At 35.2% G+C, this 19,140-nt stretch overlaps 3 protein-coding genes across 3 annotated transcripts; all 3 read right to left on the reverse strand.

Annotated features, from left to right (window-relative positions):
• Positions 1 to 5,054: 5,054 nt before the first annotated feature.
• On the reverse strand, positions 5,055 to 6,098 carry LOC122318762. The gene has a single exon (XM_043136362.1). It carries the CDS (start codon positions 6,096 to 6,098, stop codon positions 5,055 to 5,057), a length of 1,044 nt encoding a protein of 347 aa, XP_042992296.1.
• Positions 6,099 to 7,841: 1,743 nt separating this feature from the next.
• LOC122318763 lies at positions 7,842 to 8,786 on the reverse strand. Its single transcript, XM_043136363.1, has one exon. It carries the CDS (start codon positions 8,784 to 8,786, stop codon positions 7,842 to 7,844), a length of 945 nt encoding a protein of 314 aa, XP_042992297.1.
• A 4,908-nt stretch (positions 8,787 to 13,694) lies between these two features.
• Positions 13,695 to 14,674, reverse strand: LOC122318231 (LOB domain-containing protein 37-like). Its single transcript, XM_043135435.1, has 2 exons — positions 14,414 to 14,674; positions 13,695 to 14,285 (listed from the first exon to the last, which is right to left on the reverse strand). Exons 1-2 carry the CDS (start codon positions 14,595 to 14,597, stop codon positions 13,843 to 13,845), a joined length of 627 nt encoding a protein of 208 aa, XP_042991369.1. The 5' UTR covers positions 14,598 to 14,674; the 3' UTR covers positions 13,695 to 13,842.
• Between the last annotated feature and the right edge of the window lie 4,466 nt (positions 14,675 to 19,140).

The raw sequence follows: 19,140 nt of genomic DNA on the forward strand, positions 1-19,140 counted from the left end.
ATTTGTGGACCTTCCCGAACGTTAAAAGTGAAGGAACTAACAAATATAATGAAAGCATGTGTTATTCTACATAATATGATCATTGAAAACGAGCGTGATGATAGTGAGAGTCCGAACATTGAGTATAATCAACTTGATGATTACCTCCCGGAATTGTCGCGCAATTATACAATTGAGTTTACGAATTTCATCCAGCGTCATCATCATATTAGAGACAGATCGGTACATCATTAGCTTTAAGAAGATCTAATTGAACATCAATGGCTATTATATTTCCAACATTAGTTGAGGTCGCGTTATATTTTATTACTTCCTTCATGTTATTTTAAACTATGTTTGAGTTAATCTGCTTTGCATTTGTATTTCCTTAATGTTAGTAGTAACTATATTAATGGTAATCAAGTTTGGCCTCGTATTTCATTGAGTATAATAGTGGACTATATTTGAGGTAATTTATAATTGTTTCTGAAATTGTAATGACCAATTTACTTATACAAAAATATCAATTTACACTATCATCAAAAGTACAAAAAAATATTTACATTACTTTTTATACATATATCATTGTCTAAAACATAAAATAAGAAATACAACCATATACAAGCAATCCAAATCTGCTGCATGACTGCGTCTCGCCATGATTTCCCTCTAGAGTTGCTAGAAATATAGCTGCTGCACTTCTGGCATCACACTCACATCCATCATCATAATGCGTTGATTTGATTCCTTCTTCGCAAGCTCCACTTTCTCAGCCTCCAACCTCAGTCCTTCGTCCTCTTGACGAATTTTACTTTGCTTTTTTTTTTCGGATCAATTATCATCTTCTCGGCCTCCAACCTCAATCTTTCATCCTCAAGACATAATTTTTTTTCCTATTTCTACTTGTCATACTCCATCTTCTCGGCCTTAAGGCGATAAAACTCTTCTCCTGAGCGCATCACTCCTCCAAAAGTGTATACTTCATTTTTCTGAGTTGAAAATTTTCCTTTGCTTGCCTACCTTGGGTCTTTTTTTTTTCCCTTTTCAGCTTTCCTTTCCCTTGGTTGGTCAAATTCAATAACTTCATTCTCTATCACATTCTCCGTCTCGAAATTAAAAATTGAATCCTCCGTAGTGGCAGAACATCGAGTTGGGGTCGGGGTTGGGGACGGGGACAGGGACATCGTTTTTCTTCGCTTTGGATCCTCCTTTGTGGCGCGCCAAATCTACCTAGGTTGGTCTTTCAACAGGTGCTAACAATACTCGAATTGGAAGTTGAATTTTTGGAGCAATTGGTACATAACATTTGCCTTGTCAAACTTGCATGTAAATAAATAAAATCCATGTTAAACCAACCACAAAAAAAAAAAAAAATTTCATAAAATAAGTAAGAGTATGGAAATTCTACCTTGCCTTACTCGATCATGCCACTTTAATTTAACCATTCAACTTGAGTTAGTTTCGCACAAAATTTATTTGTGGCCTTTTGAATAACCAACCACCGATGTGTTAAAAACTTTATTGTCCACTCATATGTGATTTCTTTATATTACTGAAAGTATTTAAAGATTTTTTTTCAAAGTTGTGAGTGTTTTATCTGTTCACTGGACGACATCAAGGCTACAATTTAGCCATGCGGAGACAAGTAACTTGTCTTCTTCGGGGATGAAGTTCGCACCCCTGACTGATTTCCTAACGCCGATAGGCTCGTTAGGAGGTAGGGGTGGAGAGTCTCCAAAGGTCATAATAGAGGTTCCACTTTGCCCAACGTAAGTGTGATCGAATTGAGGATCTTGACTAAGGAGGTTGGTGAAGTACATATATCCAGAGTCTTGTGAATCCATTTCTAAAATATGAATGAAAAGTTAGAATAAGAAATTTTGAAATTTGGGGTTTAGTTGGGGTCGCCAGCTCAAGAACCGAATGGTGACAGCTGGAAAAGTTCCGCCACCCACTTATAGCTATAACTACCAGTTGCCAATATTTGTTGATCGTTCGGGTTACCTAACCATTGAGAAAATGACCAACAATTCTCCGTATCCCCACATGCGGTTGCCATCATCACAGCCGAGGGGGTTTAGTTTACACATTATTTCTCTATCACAACATAATACAAAACATCAACCAAACAACATGCAAATCACAATAATGCTAAATAAGAGCATCCCCATCCATTTACTAATACATAGAATATATTAATAAGACAAAAGACTCAGAATTGTGTAAATATTAACAGCATGTGTAAGTAAGAAGCCTCCCGTTCGAATGGCTACAAAACCTCACCCGAACCCCGATTGCCTTTTGTGAAAAGTACCACAAACTGCAATATGGTCATCCGGGTGAGGATTACCCTACCATATCGATGGAGCCCCATTAACACTTGTGACTTGAACTGTACTATAACACCATCATCACAGCCTAACAATAGCCCCCTCCCCCAAAAGATAAGAAACACTGCAAATGACCCAACAACACATAATAAATTACCCTTTGGAAAGAGCAATGGAAGTGTTGTTAGATAAAGTAAAATTAAATAATGACCACATGTACATCATTGAAAGTCATGTTGAACCAATTAAATGCAAATGTTAAAAAAAAAATTGTAACCAAAATTATATCATGAATTTTCTCACTCAAACTATTAAATATAACACCATCAATTTCATCGCCAACAAAACTTAATTTCAGATCCTATATTGAATCCAAACAATTAAAGATTGTTGGGCTATGTAATCATGATAACAGATGGATTTACACAAGTAGTAGAGACCTATTTAGTTCATGCACGGCAAATTCCACTAAAAGGATAATAAAAAAGGACCTGATCAATGAAGAGTATATAAAATAAAAAGGGCCTAACCAATGGTATACATAAGAGACAGCTCTACATGCACGGGTAATACACTAGCAGAGACCTTATATTCTATTGCCACTAGTGTTTAAGCACAATAAAATAATATGAATAAAATACTAATGATGATCTTACTTATTCTCCATGAATTGTGAGGCAAAGACACAAATGAAATAAAAAGAAAAGTAGATTGTTACATGGCCAATTCAAAGCTAGAATGAAGCAATACAGGACTGGATATTTTGTCAAAGACAGCACGAAAATAAGAAAAAAAGTAGATTGTTACATAGTCAATATCACAGCTAGATTGAAGAGATATCACAGCTAGATTGAAGAAATATCATAGCTGGATTTTTTGGCGAAGACAACACCTAAATAAAACATCTTATATATATATATATATATATATGTTAGAAGAGCTATATATATATAGCTGTAAAAGAAATGCCCAAAACAACATGACTACCCAAAATGCAAATCATCATTTCTATTCCCTCCCTTCGTTAAACCATCAAACATACTAATTAATAAATATTATAAAAGTCTATCATTCTTAAAAGCATTTAGATTAGGAATATGAGCTAAAGAGATTGGTAATCTCTTTTAATTATTTTCACAAACAAACAACCTAAGGAGTAAACAAAGTAGGCAGTAAACAAGAAAAAGCAAAGCAATTTAAAAGAAAAAAATTTAAAGGCAAGGCAGTGAACAAGCTAGCCACGATTTAAAAGAAAAAAATTTTAAAAATGAAGAAGAACTACAAAGAAAAGCCAAACAATGTGAATATTGAATATTAAAGGTAGAATCTTCAATTTCAAAAAAACAAATGAAAAAAAGACAATCACTTAAACCAGAGGAATGATAACATTCTAGACAGAAGCATGAACACCTTGTCATCAAGGTGTTGATAAAATTTAACCATATATCCCAATTCCCAAATATTCAAATATATTTAAAAATAGTATGGAGTAGAGATAAGGCACAACAATTTAGTGAAAACTGGAAATGCATTAAGCATGATCGAGAGGCAATTTTTGCAAACAGCAAGTTCAGATTTCAAGAGGCTCTCAAATGAAATGCAAACAGCAATTTACACAAACATCAATTTACACAAACTTGCACAGGGATAATTTTTTTGTCAAGTAATTAAATTCTCCCTAGAACCAAACCAAAGGGCAATTAAAATTACTTCAACATAAGAGAGGCTTTCAAATGAGCAGAAGATATTACACAACAAAATCACCAGAAGATAAATACAGAGAAAGAATGAAATCTAAGATGGAAAACAGTACTGAACCAACCTCTTACAGTTTAGGAATTGGAATACAAAGTAATGTATCCCAACCTTGAAATCGAAGAGCAATTAGCATACAATTATCGAACACACATGAAACATCAAGTTGTCTCATATCTTCAATCATAGAAACAACTCCCCTTAAGAGTCTCGTAAGAAACCCCCTCCAGATAGTTTAACAACTAACTAGTTATTTCACAACACCAAAGCAACTCATTTCCCTTAACTCACTTGTGAATATTTACATGAGTTCCTCAGCTGATTTTTGCTTTCAATAACTCAATAAGCAGAAACAAATAAAAAAGATGAACCAACTGTAACTAGAAAGATCACTAAATCCCACAAGAAGCTACGGGATTACACATAAAACATGCACAATTTATTTCCAGCAATCATACATATCAGAGCAAGGATTGAGACGCCAAAATAAGCAAAAAACCACATCCATAAATCCTCATCCAACTGAATATCAAAGCAATGATTGAGCAAAAATCTCAAATTGAAAAAAGTGCCCAAAATCATCAACGTAATCAAGAGAAATATCCATGTGAAATTGAAAAATTCAACGCACCTAATCCACCAAATTCTCCTCAAAACCAACAGTCCAACGCACCGAACAGTCAAAAATGTGAAAGAGCAATTGCCTATTTTATATTTGCTCAAAGATCCCCAAAAATGGGGAATCATTATATAGATCGTATACCCTAACCACAAAATGGGGAGGGATTTTTGTGAAAAACTCTACTAATTTTCCTAAATTATCGGGATAGAGGAAGGATGCAGACCCGGATGGGGATGCTCTTACTCATTATATATAATTCACTCTAGTATTAAATGTTGTAAACTTTTATCTCTTTTTATTTGAAATTTTAAACTAAAGCAAGAATACGAGTATATCTTTTTTTTGAAAAACAATACCTCTGTATTCATTCATTGAATTATATTCTCACTACAAGACTTCTCTTTAACTATGATACTCCTTATACAATCTGGAACCTTCTCTATCCAAACAATCTCGGAATGAAAAAGTAATGCCTCTCTAGCTAATACATGTGCAGCCTCATTTGCCTCTCTGAACACAAAACTCACACTCCACTTTTCTCTGCCCTTTAACAGACTATTCACATCTTCAATGACACTACCATACCTAGTCATGTCCTTTGTCTCTACATTGACAACATTCACTATGTTTTGTGCATCACCTTCGAACAATATATTGTTGAAATTAAGATCACGACACACTTCCATAGCCTTCCTTAAAGCAAAACTCTCAGCAATTGCACCATCTGTCACATAACTCATATGTTCTCTAGTTGCTACCAAAATCTCCCCTTCCTCATCCCTAATAACCACCCCAATACCCACATTTCTTTCTTTTTTATCAACTGCCGCATCCCAATTTGCCTTAACAGATAGCTCTTTTGGTCTGTTCCACCTCACATCCCTCCTATCTGAGCAAGTATCATTACCTTGCCTTACTTTAAGCTTAATCTGTTGAAAAAATCTTAGGTCCTCTCTGGCTCCTTTTATTACTTGACTTGGGCTTGCAAATTTCCCTTCAAAAATAAAATTATTCCTTCTCACCCATATACTCCTCATCACCATTACAATCTCCTCTAACTCTTCTCTGCTAGTCTTTTCCATCATTTTCTCCCAAAATACTAAAAGGTCAGTTTCCTCAGATTTCCATTTCTGTGTCACCTTTAAGGACTCAGCCCAAACATCAGCTGCTGCTGGGTATGACCAGAGTGCATGACTTATTGTTTCCTCATCTACCTTGCAAATGGGACACTTTGAATTGTCAATTATCCTTCGCATGACCAGATTGCTCCTTGTTGCTAATAAATCTTTCACTGCTCTCCACATGAATAACTTGACTTTTCCTTGAATGTTCAGGTCCCATATACTCTGCCATCTTTTGTCCCCTTCTCTTCTCCCTAAGTTCTCACCTTTTAAAGCTTCCTTTTTGCTCATGTCCAATTGGTGAGCACTTCTAACAGTGAAAATGCCAGTTGTTATGCACCCCCATATCAATCTATCATCAGCATTCGACTTACTTATTGGGATACTGCAAATCTACTCCACATCTTCTTGTCTGAAAATACTTTTAATCAACTGTACATCCCATTCACCATTAGAAATGAGTTCACTTACTCTTGCTCTTGCATCCAGAACATAAATGGGAGCTTGAACACAGTATGATGATGGTGTTGGTAACCACTTATATTCTCATATCCTTATGCTCTTGTCATTTCCAACCCTCCATCTTAATTCTTCCTTCAGTAACTTCAGTGCTCCCCATACACTTCTCCAAATATATGAAGGTCTGTGGCCTAATTTAGCCTCAAGTAAGGAACCTGATTTATAATATTTTTCCTTGAAAATTTTTGCCACCAAACTCCTTGGATTCTGTAGGAACCTCCATGCTTGTTTGGCTAGCAGTGCCAAATTGAAACTCTCTAGGTCTCGGAAACCTAACCCCCATCTCCCCTTTGGTCTTCCAAGTTTTCCCCAACTGCACCAGTGTATTCCACTAGTCTTTGTTGAATTACCCCACCAAAACTTTGTCGTTAATGAGTTGAGCTCATTGCAAAGATTTTTTGGAATTTTGAACACACTCATAATGTATGTTGGTATTGATTGCAAGACAACCTTTATCAGCACCTCCTTCCCAGCTAAGGATAGAAAGGAGTTTTTCCAGTTACTTATTCTTTTTCACACCCTTTCTTTGATACTCATGAAGGAATTGTACTTCGATTTCTCAACCACTGGTGACAACCCCAAATACTTCTCATAACTCCCTCTCATTACATTTCCACCTAGCTCCATTATCTTCTTTTCTCTCTTCTGAACTTGAATTTGTACTGAAGACCACTGCTGTCTTTTCCTTATTTAGGAACAGGCTTGATGCCTTTTCATATTTTAGAAGCATCTCTTGAATTTTTCCTCATTCTTCTGCTTTAGCTCTTCCAAACAGAATGCAATCATCTGCAAAAAGCAGATGGTTCGCTCTAGTTCCATTTCTAGCCAAAGTTACCCCTCTCATGCTACCATTTTTGTCTGACTAATTCAGTACTGAACTAAGACCCTCAGCACATGGTATAAACAAATATGGGGACAAAGGGTCCCCCTGCCTCAATCCCCTCTTAGGAAAGAATTTTGACCCAGGCTTCCCATTGATTAAAACTGAGTAGCTTACTGTTGAGACACTTCTCATGACTAAATCTATCCACTTTCTGCAAAATTCCAATTTTTCCATTACAGCATCCAAATAACCCCACTCAATTCTGTCATAAGCTTTGGACATGTCCAGCTTTATGGCCATACTCCCAACTATTCCTTTTTTCCTTGCTTTCATAGTATGGAGCACCTCATATGCTACCATTATGTTATCTGATATTAACCTCCCTGGTATGAAAGCACTTTGGTTTGGTGAGACTACATCATTCAGAAATTTCTTTAGCCTATTAGCCAACACTTTAGACATAATCTTGTAAACTACATTACATGGACTGATAGGTATAAAGTCACTGGCCATTCTTGGTTCTTTCACTTTAGGAATAAGAGCTATGTAAGTGTGGTTCATAGAGGGAATTAAGGAGTTACCATTCAACCATTCAAGAACTGTTTTGCTCACTTCATCGCCTACCACCTGCCAGTGCTTTTGGAAAAAAAGGCCCCAAACCCATCTGGTCCAGGGGATTTCAGTGGAGCCATTTATTTTATAGCTGCCTCAATCTCCATTCTAATGAATTGCTTTGTTAAAGAAGAATTCATCTCAGCTGTTACACAGGATTCAACTCCCCTTAGACACTCATCAATATCCTCAGAACTTGGCAGAGATGAAGTAAACAAGTCCTGAAAGTAACTATTAAACACCAACTCTATCTGAGTATGACTGGTATGCCTCACATTTTGACCATCATAAATTTGCTTAATGCTATTCTTTTTCCTCCTTTGATTGGCATAGCTGTGAAAGAACTGAGTATTGCGATCCCCCAGTTTATACCAATCCACTTTAGCTCTTTGCCTCCACTTTAGGTCCTCCATCTCTAGGCAGACCCCTATCTCAGCTTGAACTTTCTTGATCTCCTCACTGTTATGCCAACCTTCATCTTCTTGTAGTTTTTTAAGTAATTCTGTTTTGTCCTTCAGGTCTCTCCTTCTATCATTTTCAACCATTTTGCTCAATTGCATCAATGCACCTTTACTGCTCTCCAGCAACCTTTGCAAGCCCCTACCAAATGCTTTCTCTGTTGCCCTCACTTGCCAAACTCTCTTTATTACTTCCTCACAATCATCCTCAAGAGACCATTTTGTCTCATACCTGAACAGTCTCTTCCCCCTCCATACTCTTGCAGGTTCTTGGTTCAGACATAACAAAAGTGGTTTGTGGTCTGAACATCTAGCTGCTAACACCTCTACCCATGCTTCTTTAAAAATTCCTTTCCATTTCAGATTAGCAACTGCTCTATCCAGCCTCTCTTTTGTAAATGTGTCATCCCCATGCTTGTTACTCCAGGTGTACTTGTCACCTCTCCACCCCAGATCAAAAAGCCCACCATCATCTAGTGCTTCTCTGAACCTCATCATTTGTCTCTCTTGTCTTTGCTTACCTCCACTTTTCTCATCATGTGTCAACACCTCATTAAAGTCCCCCATCACACACCAGCCCACTCACTCTGAAGGTTTCATGGAAGCCAATAGTTGCCAAGATTCAACTCTTAGGCTCGAATTGGGCTGTCCATAAAAGTCAGTTAGCAACCATCTTTCCCTTCCTTCTTCATTAGTAACCCATGCATTGATATGACTATTAGAATAGTTCATAATTTCTACACTCATTGACTGATCCCAAAGAAGCATTAAGCCCCCTTTCCTCCCCTCTGGTTCCACCACAAAGCATCCCTCACAATTCACCCTTCTTCTTATCCTCTCTCCTCTCCCACTTCTCAATTTTGTCTCCATTAAGAACAAGACCTTTGCCAAATACATTTAGCCTCTTCTCCCTTACCATTTGGCAAAGGTCTTGAACTGTCCGAGGGTTGTCAAGCCCTCGGCAGTTCCAACTTAATGTTTTCATAATAATAGGTGGGGCTGTTCAACAGCCTCCACCTCATTTAGAATTATCTCTTTTTCCTCACCCCCATTGACTTTTGCCTTTTTTCCCTCCCTCTCTTCTCCCTTTCCTCCACTCATATTTTTAAACATTCTTTTTGATAGGCTCAACCCACTTTGATGATTAACCCTCTCCCCTTGCTCCCTTGCTCTTCTCTTCCACGCCCCTTTTGTTACCACTTTATCTCTTAACACCAAATTGCTATCTCCTTTCCCATCAGTCACCATTTCCCTCCCCTCCACTACCCCTTCTCCTTCCTTCTTCTCCTTACCATTCTCTCTATTAATTTCAGTCTCTTTTACTCTATCTATTACTCCTGACACCAGTCTTTCCATTCCCTCTTCTTCTACCACATCTTCCCTACTCAGACCCTCTTTCATCATTTGCACTAGATCTCTTTTACTCCAATTTTCCTCATCAACTTTTGTATCTTTCTCTCTCCCCCCTACACTATCTGCTCCTTTTGTTATATTTCTTAGTTCCCCCCTCCCATTGTTACTTTCCCCTCTCTTGTATGATTTTGCTCTCACGCCTGCCCTCATCCACACATCAAACTGAACCTCCCCCTCTTCAGTCCCTAAACAACCAATTTCTCCATGGATAATACATCCACATTTAAAGCAAAAATGTGGAAGTTTCTCATATTTTACAAGTATCCAGTAAACCTTACCTTTGATGTTTATAGTCCTCCCCCTTACCAATGGCTTACTCAGGTCTATCTCTATTAGAATCCTCATAAAAGGCCCCCAACCACTAGCATCATCCTGCGTCTCCACATCCAAAACTCTTCCAATGGTCCCTCCCAACTTCTCCCCTCTCACCTTGTTCATACACACTATTGGTAAATCATGCAATTGAACCCACATTCTTTCTTTTCTGAACTCCATCTGTTGTGGTGAAGTGAACTCATCCAGCTGCATTATTACAAATATCTAGTTGTCAAATAACCATGGTCTTCCATCCAGTATGCGCTGCTTGTCAGCTTGATTTGCAAAGGTTATCACAAAGGTGTTTGGTCCCACCTCTTGGAACTGAGCCTTTCGACTGATCCTCCAGACGTTTGTCATTGTGTTCTCTATTACCATTTTATGAATGCTTCTCTCAACCCATACCTTCCCTACCACACTACAATCTCTCTTATATTTCAATTCATCCGATACTTCATCTTCCATATCAATACTCTGAATCTCTTCCTCTGTTAACTTCAGACACTTCCATTTCTTCTCCAGTTCATTTATTTTTCAGCCATCGCTCCATCACCTCCTCCTCTCGCTGCTCTTCCTACCCTGTCAAACTCTTGATAACAACCGTGCCTCCTCTGCTCCACTACTCCACCACCATGCCACTGCCTTCACTTTTCCCTAAAAAACCGTTACACTTTTTTCCCACTACTCCACCACCTCCTAATTCTGTTAGAATATTCGTGGACCCCACTTCACCTCACTCCCCTTCCGAGAGAAAAGAGAGAGAGAGAAGACTTGCTATCTCGATTTTTTGGCTAATACCGCATAAAAACATTGCTAGACAATTATATACAAAAGTGATTGTATATGAAATTTTTTATTTTTTAGAACTTATGATCTTGTAAGAAAGGTGGAACGGTTTTTTGTCTTTAAATAGGAAAACTATTAGCTAATCCAAAAATATTAATGGCATGATGCTCTTGACTTATTATAAAATTTTATGTCATTAAAATTGTTTGTGTAAATATATAGATATATATATATATATATATCTCTTTTATATAACATATGGATTGGGGTGTAAAAATTAATCGAAAAACCAGTATAACGGGTCCAGGACGTCCAGTCTTGGACCCATTCTGTTAGTTTCAAAATTGGCCTGTATCAATCCCTGCGGTTCGGTTTCTGTTCTATGCTGTTCACGACCAGACCAATTTGCTATTGGTTTTTGAAAATAATAAATCAATACATACTATTTTAGTTCTAAATTTTATATAAAACCAAATCAAAATGGACTAGTTACATCTCTCGCTACAGTCTTATAATAAAATAAAGTACCATTGTCCGTATTTCAAAAGTAAATAATAATTATTAATCGTTTCAAATAAGGGTAATTACTAGCAACAATGGTGTTAGCGTTCCAATTAAAAGGAGCATACGAAGAAGATAAGGTACCAAACACCTTATATCTGATTATTGATGGGAGATCTTGTTAATGAATAAGAACAAAATTTATTAATAATTAAGAGTGAAACCCCAGTACGCACTTATATGAATAATTCATCTCAAAGATAAGAGCTGGTTCAACTCCAATAACAGTAAATTTAAAATAAAACTAATTAATTGACGGAGGATTTGATGCTGCTTTTGACTTTAAAGTAAAAGAAAATGATATTGTCGCTAATTTGTCTTTTTAATTTGACTATTTATATATATTTATATATATATTTAATATTTTATTTTTTAATAATTAAAAAATTGACTATTAATATTAGTTTTTTTCTAATGTTTAATATGTTTAAAAAACATTTAAAAAATACAATTTACACGGTAAAGACGCCAGTGATCAAAATCCCCGCGGCATGGTAGCACTAACTAAAGTAAATTAAAGTACGAGAGACAAGATCATTATCTGCAAATATGACCCATGGTCGAATGGAGGAAGAGATGTGGGATCCACAACATACGCGGCGATTCGAAAGGGACTGGAGAACACCATAACCGACATTAATTGGGTGTCCTTTCGTGTGCTCAAGGTACAATACAATGCAATAGGACCATAGGTGGTGATGGCGTGGAACCCATTTCATGTGGAGGATAGCAGTGTCTTTTTCAACGCACCATTTTGTGCTTTGCCAAAAATCTTATATAACTTGCCACTTGCGGACCCACCATCTTCATTTCTTTCCAAAATCTAAACCCTCATTGTTAGGACAGTAGGTCCACCCCCCACCGGCGGTCCCCCAAAATTCATTCTTCAAGTCTTGTTATGTACCCTTGTATTCTTCTTCTTATACAACAATGAAATAAGGAAAAATGATAAATATATACCATTTTTTGTAATATATTTTACAATTATGTTTTAAGATAGAAAGTATATTTATAAAATAACTTATAAAAATAACACCATCTTATAAATATATTCCCATATTAAAATATAGTTATGAAATATATCACGAAAAATGATGAGTAGTTATCATTACTCATGAAATATTACACACTAAAATGCATATCAATTTTGTTGATTTTTGGCATAAGATTTATGAGAAATTTTATATTGAAATCTTACAGTACTACACACATGATCCACATAATCAATATGTCATTTGTAATTTTTGACATTTTATTTTAATATTTAAATATTTGTATTTAAATAGTTTAAGAATAAAAATGATAAATTACATATTAATTAAATGAATATATATAATGTAATACTTCCTTATAGTATTTCTCGAAATTTATTAAAGTAGATCGGGGAGGTTTCTACTATTATTACAAGATACCCTCTATTTATAATTAGTATCAATTTAGTTTAAAACATAAATTACTTGGATCATTTCACGTTATATATGTTAAAAAGTGAAATGACTAAAATGTCTCGTGCTTAGAACGAAATTGATATTATAAATTTTATCACACAAAATAATCTTCTAACTCATAATGAAAAAGGCTTGTTTACAATTTCGAGAAAACTTGTCTTATATGCAATATAGCTTAAACAAGCATGCAAAAGATTACAATATTCAATCAAACACGTGTAACATGAATAGCTATTACAATATCTAAATTTGGGAACGTTAGTTTTTAATGCCTTTTGTTTTGTTGACCCACGTCAGCATTTCAGATAGGAAAAATATAATTATAAGTATAATTATGTATTAATTTGTGTATCAATATGATGTGATTGGTTAAAAAATAAATTTTATTAAAAATAATATTAATTTAAATTTTAAATATGAATGAATCAGTATTTGTATACAGATTAGTACGCGACTGTCCTTACTCTCTCATATAACCACTTCCATCGATCTCCTCTTTCAAGGTATTTTTATTGTACGAAATAAAATTATTAAAATATTTATTTATTATGTTTGAGTATTTTTTTTATTCGTATTTATGGACATAAATTAAGCACATCCATTAAAAAAAAGAGTAAAGCTTGTATGCCGTCTATAGATATCGGCTACAGTATATCGTTGGTTAAAATTTTTTTAATTTAATGATTAAAAAAGTAATTTTATTTTTATAAAATATTTAAATATATTAAAAAAATATGAAAAAAAAATTATAAACGAGTAGCGTTGCCGTTAGATAAAGGGAATATACCGCTGAGATGAATCGAAGCACTTTGCATGCTTGACAGAAAAAAAATCGCGGCTTCAACTCATCTCAGGTGCCCATGCCCCCAAGTGGACACGTACGGCCCTCACAAATCCATGCAAGCAGGCAACCTACCTAGAAAACGACAACGGGATTCTCAACAGTACAAACTTGTTCAAAAACTCGCCGGAGAAATTTCCGGCCAACGTGACTAAAATGTTTTTATTTGTATTTCTCTCTATCTCTCTCTCTCTCACATTGCTCACTGATCTCTACACCGCAGGACTTCATCGGAGACAAACTCCTTTCTTTCTCTCTTTCAGACAAATAAATTTAGAAGCTTCCGATCCTTGCCAGGGCTTCCAAGGCTCGTCATCTCCGAATCCTCGGACTTGAACGACTTTGTCAAATCCATAGAGCGCTTGACTCTCCATGGGACCGACCGTTTGAGGGCGGCACTCATATCGTTGGAGAGCTTAGGTGCCAGCGAGAGAGTAAGAGGATCAGCCGGTTGATTTTCTTTCATGGACGGCGCGGATGGACTGTAAAGAGTTTCAAACGCAGATTCGTCCATGCCGAATGCGTCCGGGGAAATTCCAGCGGTTACAATATCCGCTATAGGTGTGAGATCACCGCCGGCGAGGGCCGTCTCCACCGCCAAATGACATAAGTGCCACATGCCACGCGATAAAAGTCCCACAGCACCATCCACCGGATTCACGGTGCGGCCACAGGCTTCATACAACAAGGACTGGAACAAAGCTGAAGATGGAAGGGAAAAAAAAAAACAAAAGCAAAGGGAAAATCAACTACGATTACCATGACAAACAAATTTCTTTTCGCAGTAAGGAAAATAAATAGAAAATGGAATCAGAAATCGGAAAACCGACAGGGTCTTTGGGATTCGGGGACGGCGGAGATGAAGGAAAGAAGGTCGCTGCGGCCGAAGAACTTGGCGAGCAAAAGAACGGCGTTGCCTTGGGCGGTGGGAGAGTTGATCCACTGAAGGCACGATCTCAGGACGCATGTCTCGCTACAGCCCTTTCGCAGTACGCGGCAACCGTTGCAGCTCATGGTTTTGACGGATTTTCACGCTGCGGATTGCGGACCAAGAGAGGGAGTGAGACTGAAGGAGAAAACCAACCATTAATAAGTGGATATATAGAGACAAACATTGGATCGAAGAAAGCCAGAAATTACACTCGCGGTTGTGTTTGGTCGTGTTAAGAAATGACCATGGTCGAGTTAAGGAGAAAAAACCGGGTAATTTGAGAGTTGACGATGGATTATAGTGTACGGTGCGAGCGGGGACCCACACCAGAGCTCAGGGTGTGGTGGTGGGGTTGTCGAGGTGGGAAGTGTGGGGGAGAATATCGATATCTTCCAAACTCGGGGCAAGGGCGGCTCCGTATTGCCACAAACCCTCTGGTCTTTGTTAAAGGACTTGCATCGATTCTTGTACCTCTTACTTTCAGTTTTTTGGAGCAAAAAATAAAAGTAATTAGGTAAAAGTGAATCTATATATTCAACTCGCTTTTTGTGGTATGTCTTATAAAATTATTTTTATTATAAAATAAATTTATTAAATTTTATAAATTTATATTATATAATCTGTTTTATTTATAACAGTTCTCTTTTAAAGTCTCTTTAATACATTTAGTTTAGATAAAATATTTGGCTAATTATATAAGATTATTTTTATTAAAAAAAAGCAATGATTAAATTTTGCGTATGCACTTTTTGTAATTAATCTTGTAATATTAATAGACAATTTAGACGTAAATTCAAAGTAAAATAGCCCACTTATAATAATCTCTCCAATATCGAATTTCCAAATTTATTGCATATATTCTTTTTGTAAATGAATAATGTTAAGTATAAAATTTTTGTAAAAATGTCGAGATTCCTAAGTACTTTTTGAGTGGACTGTGATCAGTTGAGAAAAACATTGACACCTTTTTATTCGGGCTGTTAAAAATAGAGTCATCCTCCTAGGGTCGATCGAAAATTAAGCTCTATGAAGTAAAGCTATTGGAATTTGCCTATATATCTTAGTTCAAAGAGATAACCCCATCAAGGGACCCTGGCCTTGGAGCAGAAGTCGACCTACGACTCCAAACGTGCGGAAAATCTACCATAACTCAAAAGAAGAGGAAACATGCCACCTAATGTAGCTTTGGGCGGACAGGTGAGAGTAAATCACGAGTAGCTCTTGATCTTCTAACAGATGGGGAATGAAAAGACTGACGACATGCACCTGTAGGACGAATGAGACAACAAGTCACGCTACATTAAAGGAATTTGACTGATGGAACTGTTAAAAAGACACATCCCCATAACATAGAGCATGGCCAATTGATCCCAAAAATCGAGTATAAAAGGCAATCTCTAGGTACTCTGAACTCCAAATTTTCTTGCACTAAACTCTAAGGCGATATTGATTTTGGTATCAGAGGCTCATTGACCACCACCACAGCCATCGTCTTGCGGTGTTCTGTTTATGTTTACAGGCCCCAAGGATCTGAATTGATGAGAGTCCGATTAAAAGGCATGCAAAACACGGCGTTAACACAAATGAAAGTCTATAATTTATTTGAAGACTGGGGGGGGGGGAGTATAGACAGTAGCATTTATTTCGATTAATTGAAGGAATAAATAACACTATTATTTGTTAAATTAAAATTGAAAAATATATTTTACCAAATTGGAGGTTAGAGTATACAAATTCTAATGGAGAAAAAATATAAATATATATTTGTAAGGTGGTATGGATAACAAATTTAGTAAAGTGTTTACGTGATATAATTTTATTTTAAAATATTTTAAAATTTGAATATTACAAATTAAATAGTACTAATAATATATGATATATTATACACACAAACTTGATAATAGAATAACTAAAGAAAAACTATACTTCAAATTGTATAAGTCAAATAGTCCATTAATTAAATAAGAAAATTACTTAAATGTAATAATTCATTGAAGGTTGGATTATATTATGAATAAAGAATAAGGTTTTTTTTTTTTTTTCTTGAATAATCCATTAATCCATTGATGGTTGGACTTTGAATAGGGATGCGAGAGAAGCGGAAAAACGAATGGATTGAAACCGCCGCTGTTTTTATTTGTTGCGAGTCAATTGTTCCATGAGGCTAATACATAATTTATTCCTTTTTAGCGTTTTTGTTAAAGAAAAAAAGTAAAATTGGTGGAGGATGCCGTGGAACCTACTTCCACAGCAGCAGGACTGATGTCTGACGTGCACCGCACAATTCCTTCTTCCTTTCACCATTCGAATATCTTATTAAAAATACTATTCTTTCTACAATTTCTTTGAAGCATATTATAAGCGAAGGCATTTTTTATACAAAAATTTTATGTGTAGTTATTTTTATAAATTTTTTTGTGCACTCCAATAATATGATTGGTTGTATATTAAAAAAAATTAATCCAGCCAATCATATCAGTAGAGTACGTAAGGAGTACGCAAAAGTAACTGTATGTAGCATTACTCCAATAGAAAAGATAGACTTACTGATCATTAACAATTTTCTAGAATTTAATAATAAAATATTAATTTTTTTAAAGATTTATGTTTTTTTTTTAATTTTTATTTGTTTAATTTTTTATTAGGTTAGAGCTATTTTAATTTAAAAAAGATTTTGTAATTTTAAATATCATATTAAGTACTCAGCTTATAATTTTTTTTAATATAAGATTTATGTTTACCTACTAGCACTTCTCTTATGGAATATAACATAATCATAAAGAATTTTTTTTTTGGTGAAAACATTTCTATTGTGAAAATAGTTTTAAAAGAAATTGAGTCTGTTATTACTGGACTCGTTTAGATTTAGAGATAAAATGATATGCTCTTAGATAAAAATAAAATAAAATATTATTAAAATATTATTTTTTAATATTTTTAAATTTAAAAAATTAAATTAATTATTATATTTTATATAAATAATTTAAAAAATTATAATAATAAAATGAGTTAAAAAACTCACTGAATCCAAATTAGCCCTTAATTGAAAACGAGGAAGGCCCTTTTATCCATCTCTTCCCAATTAATGTCCGCCTACTCGTGGCTACGACCGTATGCTGGTGTTCCAAACTCTAGTCTATTCGGACGTAACTTGGCTTTTGTGGTCTCGCTGTTGATTGCGGAAAAGGATGTTAAAGAATCAGCAGCAGCAGGCCTGATGACTGGTGCATGACCAACATTGACGAAGTCCATATGTAGTATGTACGCTTTTGTGCATAGGAGGAATCTTTATTCAATCAACGGGTGAGCATCTGTTTACGTTGCAAGCCTTATTTCGAACACTTGGTGTGCATATCTTTACGGAGGCATCACCTGGCAATGCCTCGTGGTCAGCACACGATGCCAATTACTGGCCAAACGAGTCTCGTCTTATGGTGCATGCCAAAGCATCTTCTTGTGTTTGACACTTGTCTTGGGTATTTGGCAGCCAGACTTTCCATATGCATGCGTTGAGTTTACAAATTGTTAGAGTTTAAATAAATTATATATATATACACACTAATTTTATTTACACCACCCATAATCTTAGGTTTTATTATTAAATAATAATAATATATATAAGCCTAAATGTATAAATCTCGTGTATTTTTTTTTTTTGTTGTAAAAAAATAGATCTTACTAAAAAAAATATAAAAATTAATTTTTTTTTTTAGTGAAGCTCATTTTATTACAAAAGAAATTTGCATGAAATTTGTGTATTTATAGCTTGTTCATAACATTACTTATTGTACGTGAAATTATCAAAAGCTAGCCGATAATACATAATGTTTTTATTACATATTTAGCCTATGAGATGGTCGAAACCATCCTACAACGAACTCATTTGCATAATGATTCTTGAACCATTCCGATGGCGCCAAACCAATCCACTTTGCAAAATTGGATTGGTTTGCAAATTGGATTGGTTTGGGCATCAGAATGAAAAGAAATCTTTTCGGGAGTTATTTGAATACAAGAAACTTTTCTATTCATCTAATATCGTTTCATCTAATTATTATAATTTTTTAAAAATTTTTACGTAAAATATAATAAATAATTCAAATTTTTTAAATCTCAAAATAAATATAATATTAAAAAATAATATTCTAATAGTATTTTATTTAACTTTTAATTTTTATCTCATCTCAATTTACTATCGAAACCTCTCTTTTAAGTATTCCAAAGATTCATCTTGCTTCAAGTATTTCAAAGATCCCCAAGTTGCATAATTATATATGTTATTTTTAAAAATTTAAAAAAATATATTTTTTTATATTTTATTTGAGAGTTTAGAAAGTTTTAATGATTAGGTATTGACGACATGAACATATTGAGAATCTGAAATTATAAAATATTTTATATTTAAATAATGTTTGATAAATAAATATTGATAAATTTTGAGAATATTTAAGAATAGGTTGGAACATTTGTGCTGCCAAAACGACCCTAAAAATGTTGGACATGCGCTATGTGCGCTTAATGCGTACAATGAGCCACGTTTCTCACAACCAACAACACACGTCGCGTGGCACGTTCCTTACCAGCTCTCGTGCACCTACATGGATGGAACTATAATCTCCCATCACG

The sequence above is a fragment of the Carya illinoinensis genome, chromosome 8 (assembly GCF_018687715.1).
Source record: "Carya illinoinensis cultivar Pawnee chromosome 8, C.illinoinensisPawnee_v1, whole genome shotgun sequence".
NCBI classification, from domain to species: Eukaryota; Viridiplantae; Streptophyta; class Magnoliopsida; order Fagales; family Juglandaceae; genus Carya; species Carya illinoinensis.

Excerpts from the sequence above, each read along its gene's own strand:
- LOC122318231 (XM_043135435.1), bottom strand. The coding sequence starts at position 14,597 with ATGAGCTGCAACGGTTGCCGCGTACTGCGAAAGGGCTGTAGCGAGACA. Across the intron at positions 14,286-14,413 it reads CCCCGAATCCCAAAGACCCT|CTTTGTTCCAGTCCTTGTTG; the intron begins GTCGGTTTTCCG and ends TTCCATCTTCAG.
- LOC122318763 (XM_043136363.1), bottom strand. The coding sequence starts at position 8,786 with ATGGGGGACTTTAATGAGGTGTTGACACATGATGAGAAAAGTGGAGGT.
- LOC122318762 (XM_043136362.1), bottom strand. The coding sequence starts at position 6,098 with ATGAGCAAAAAGGAAGCTTTAAAAGGTGAGAACTTAGGGAGAAGAGAA.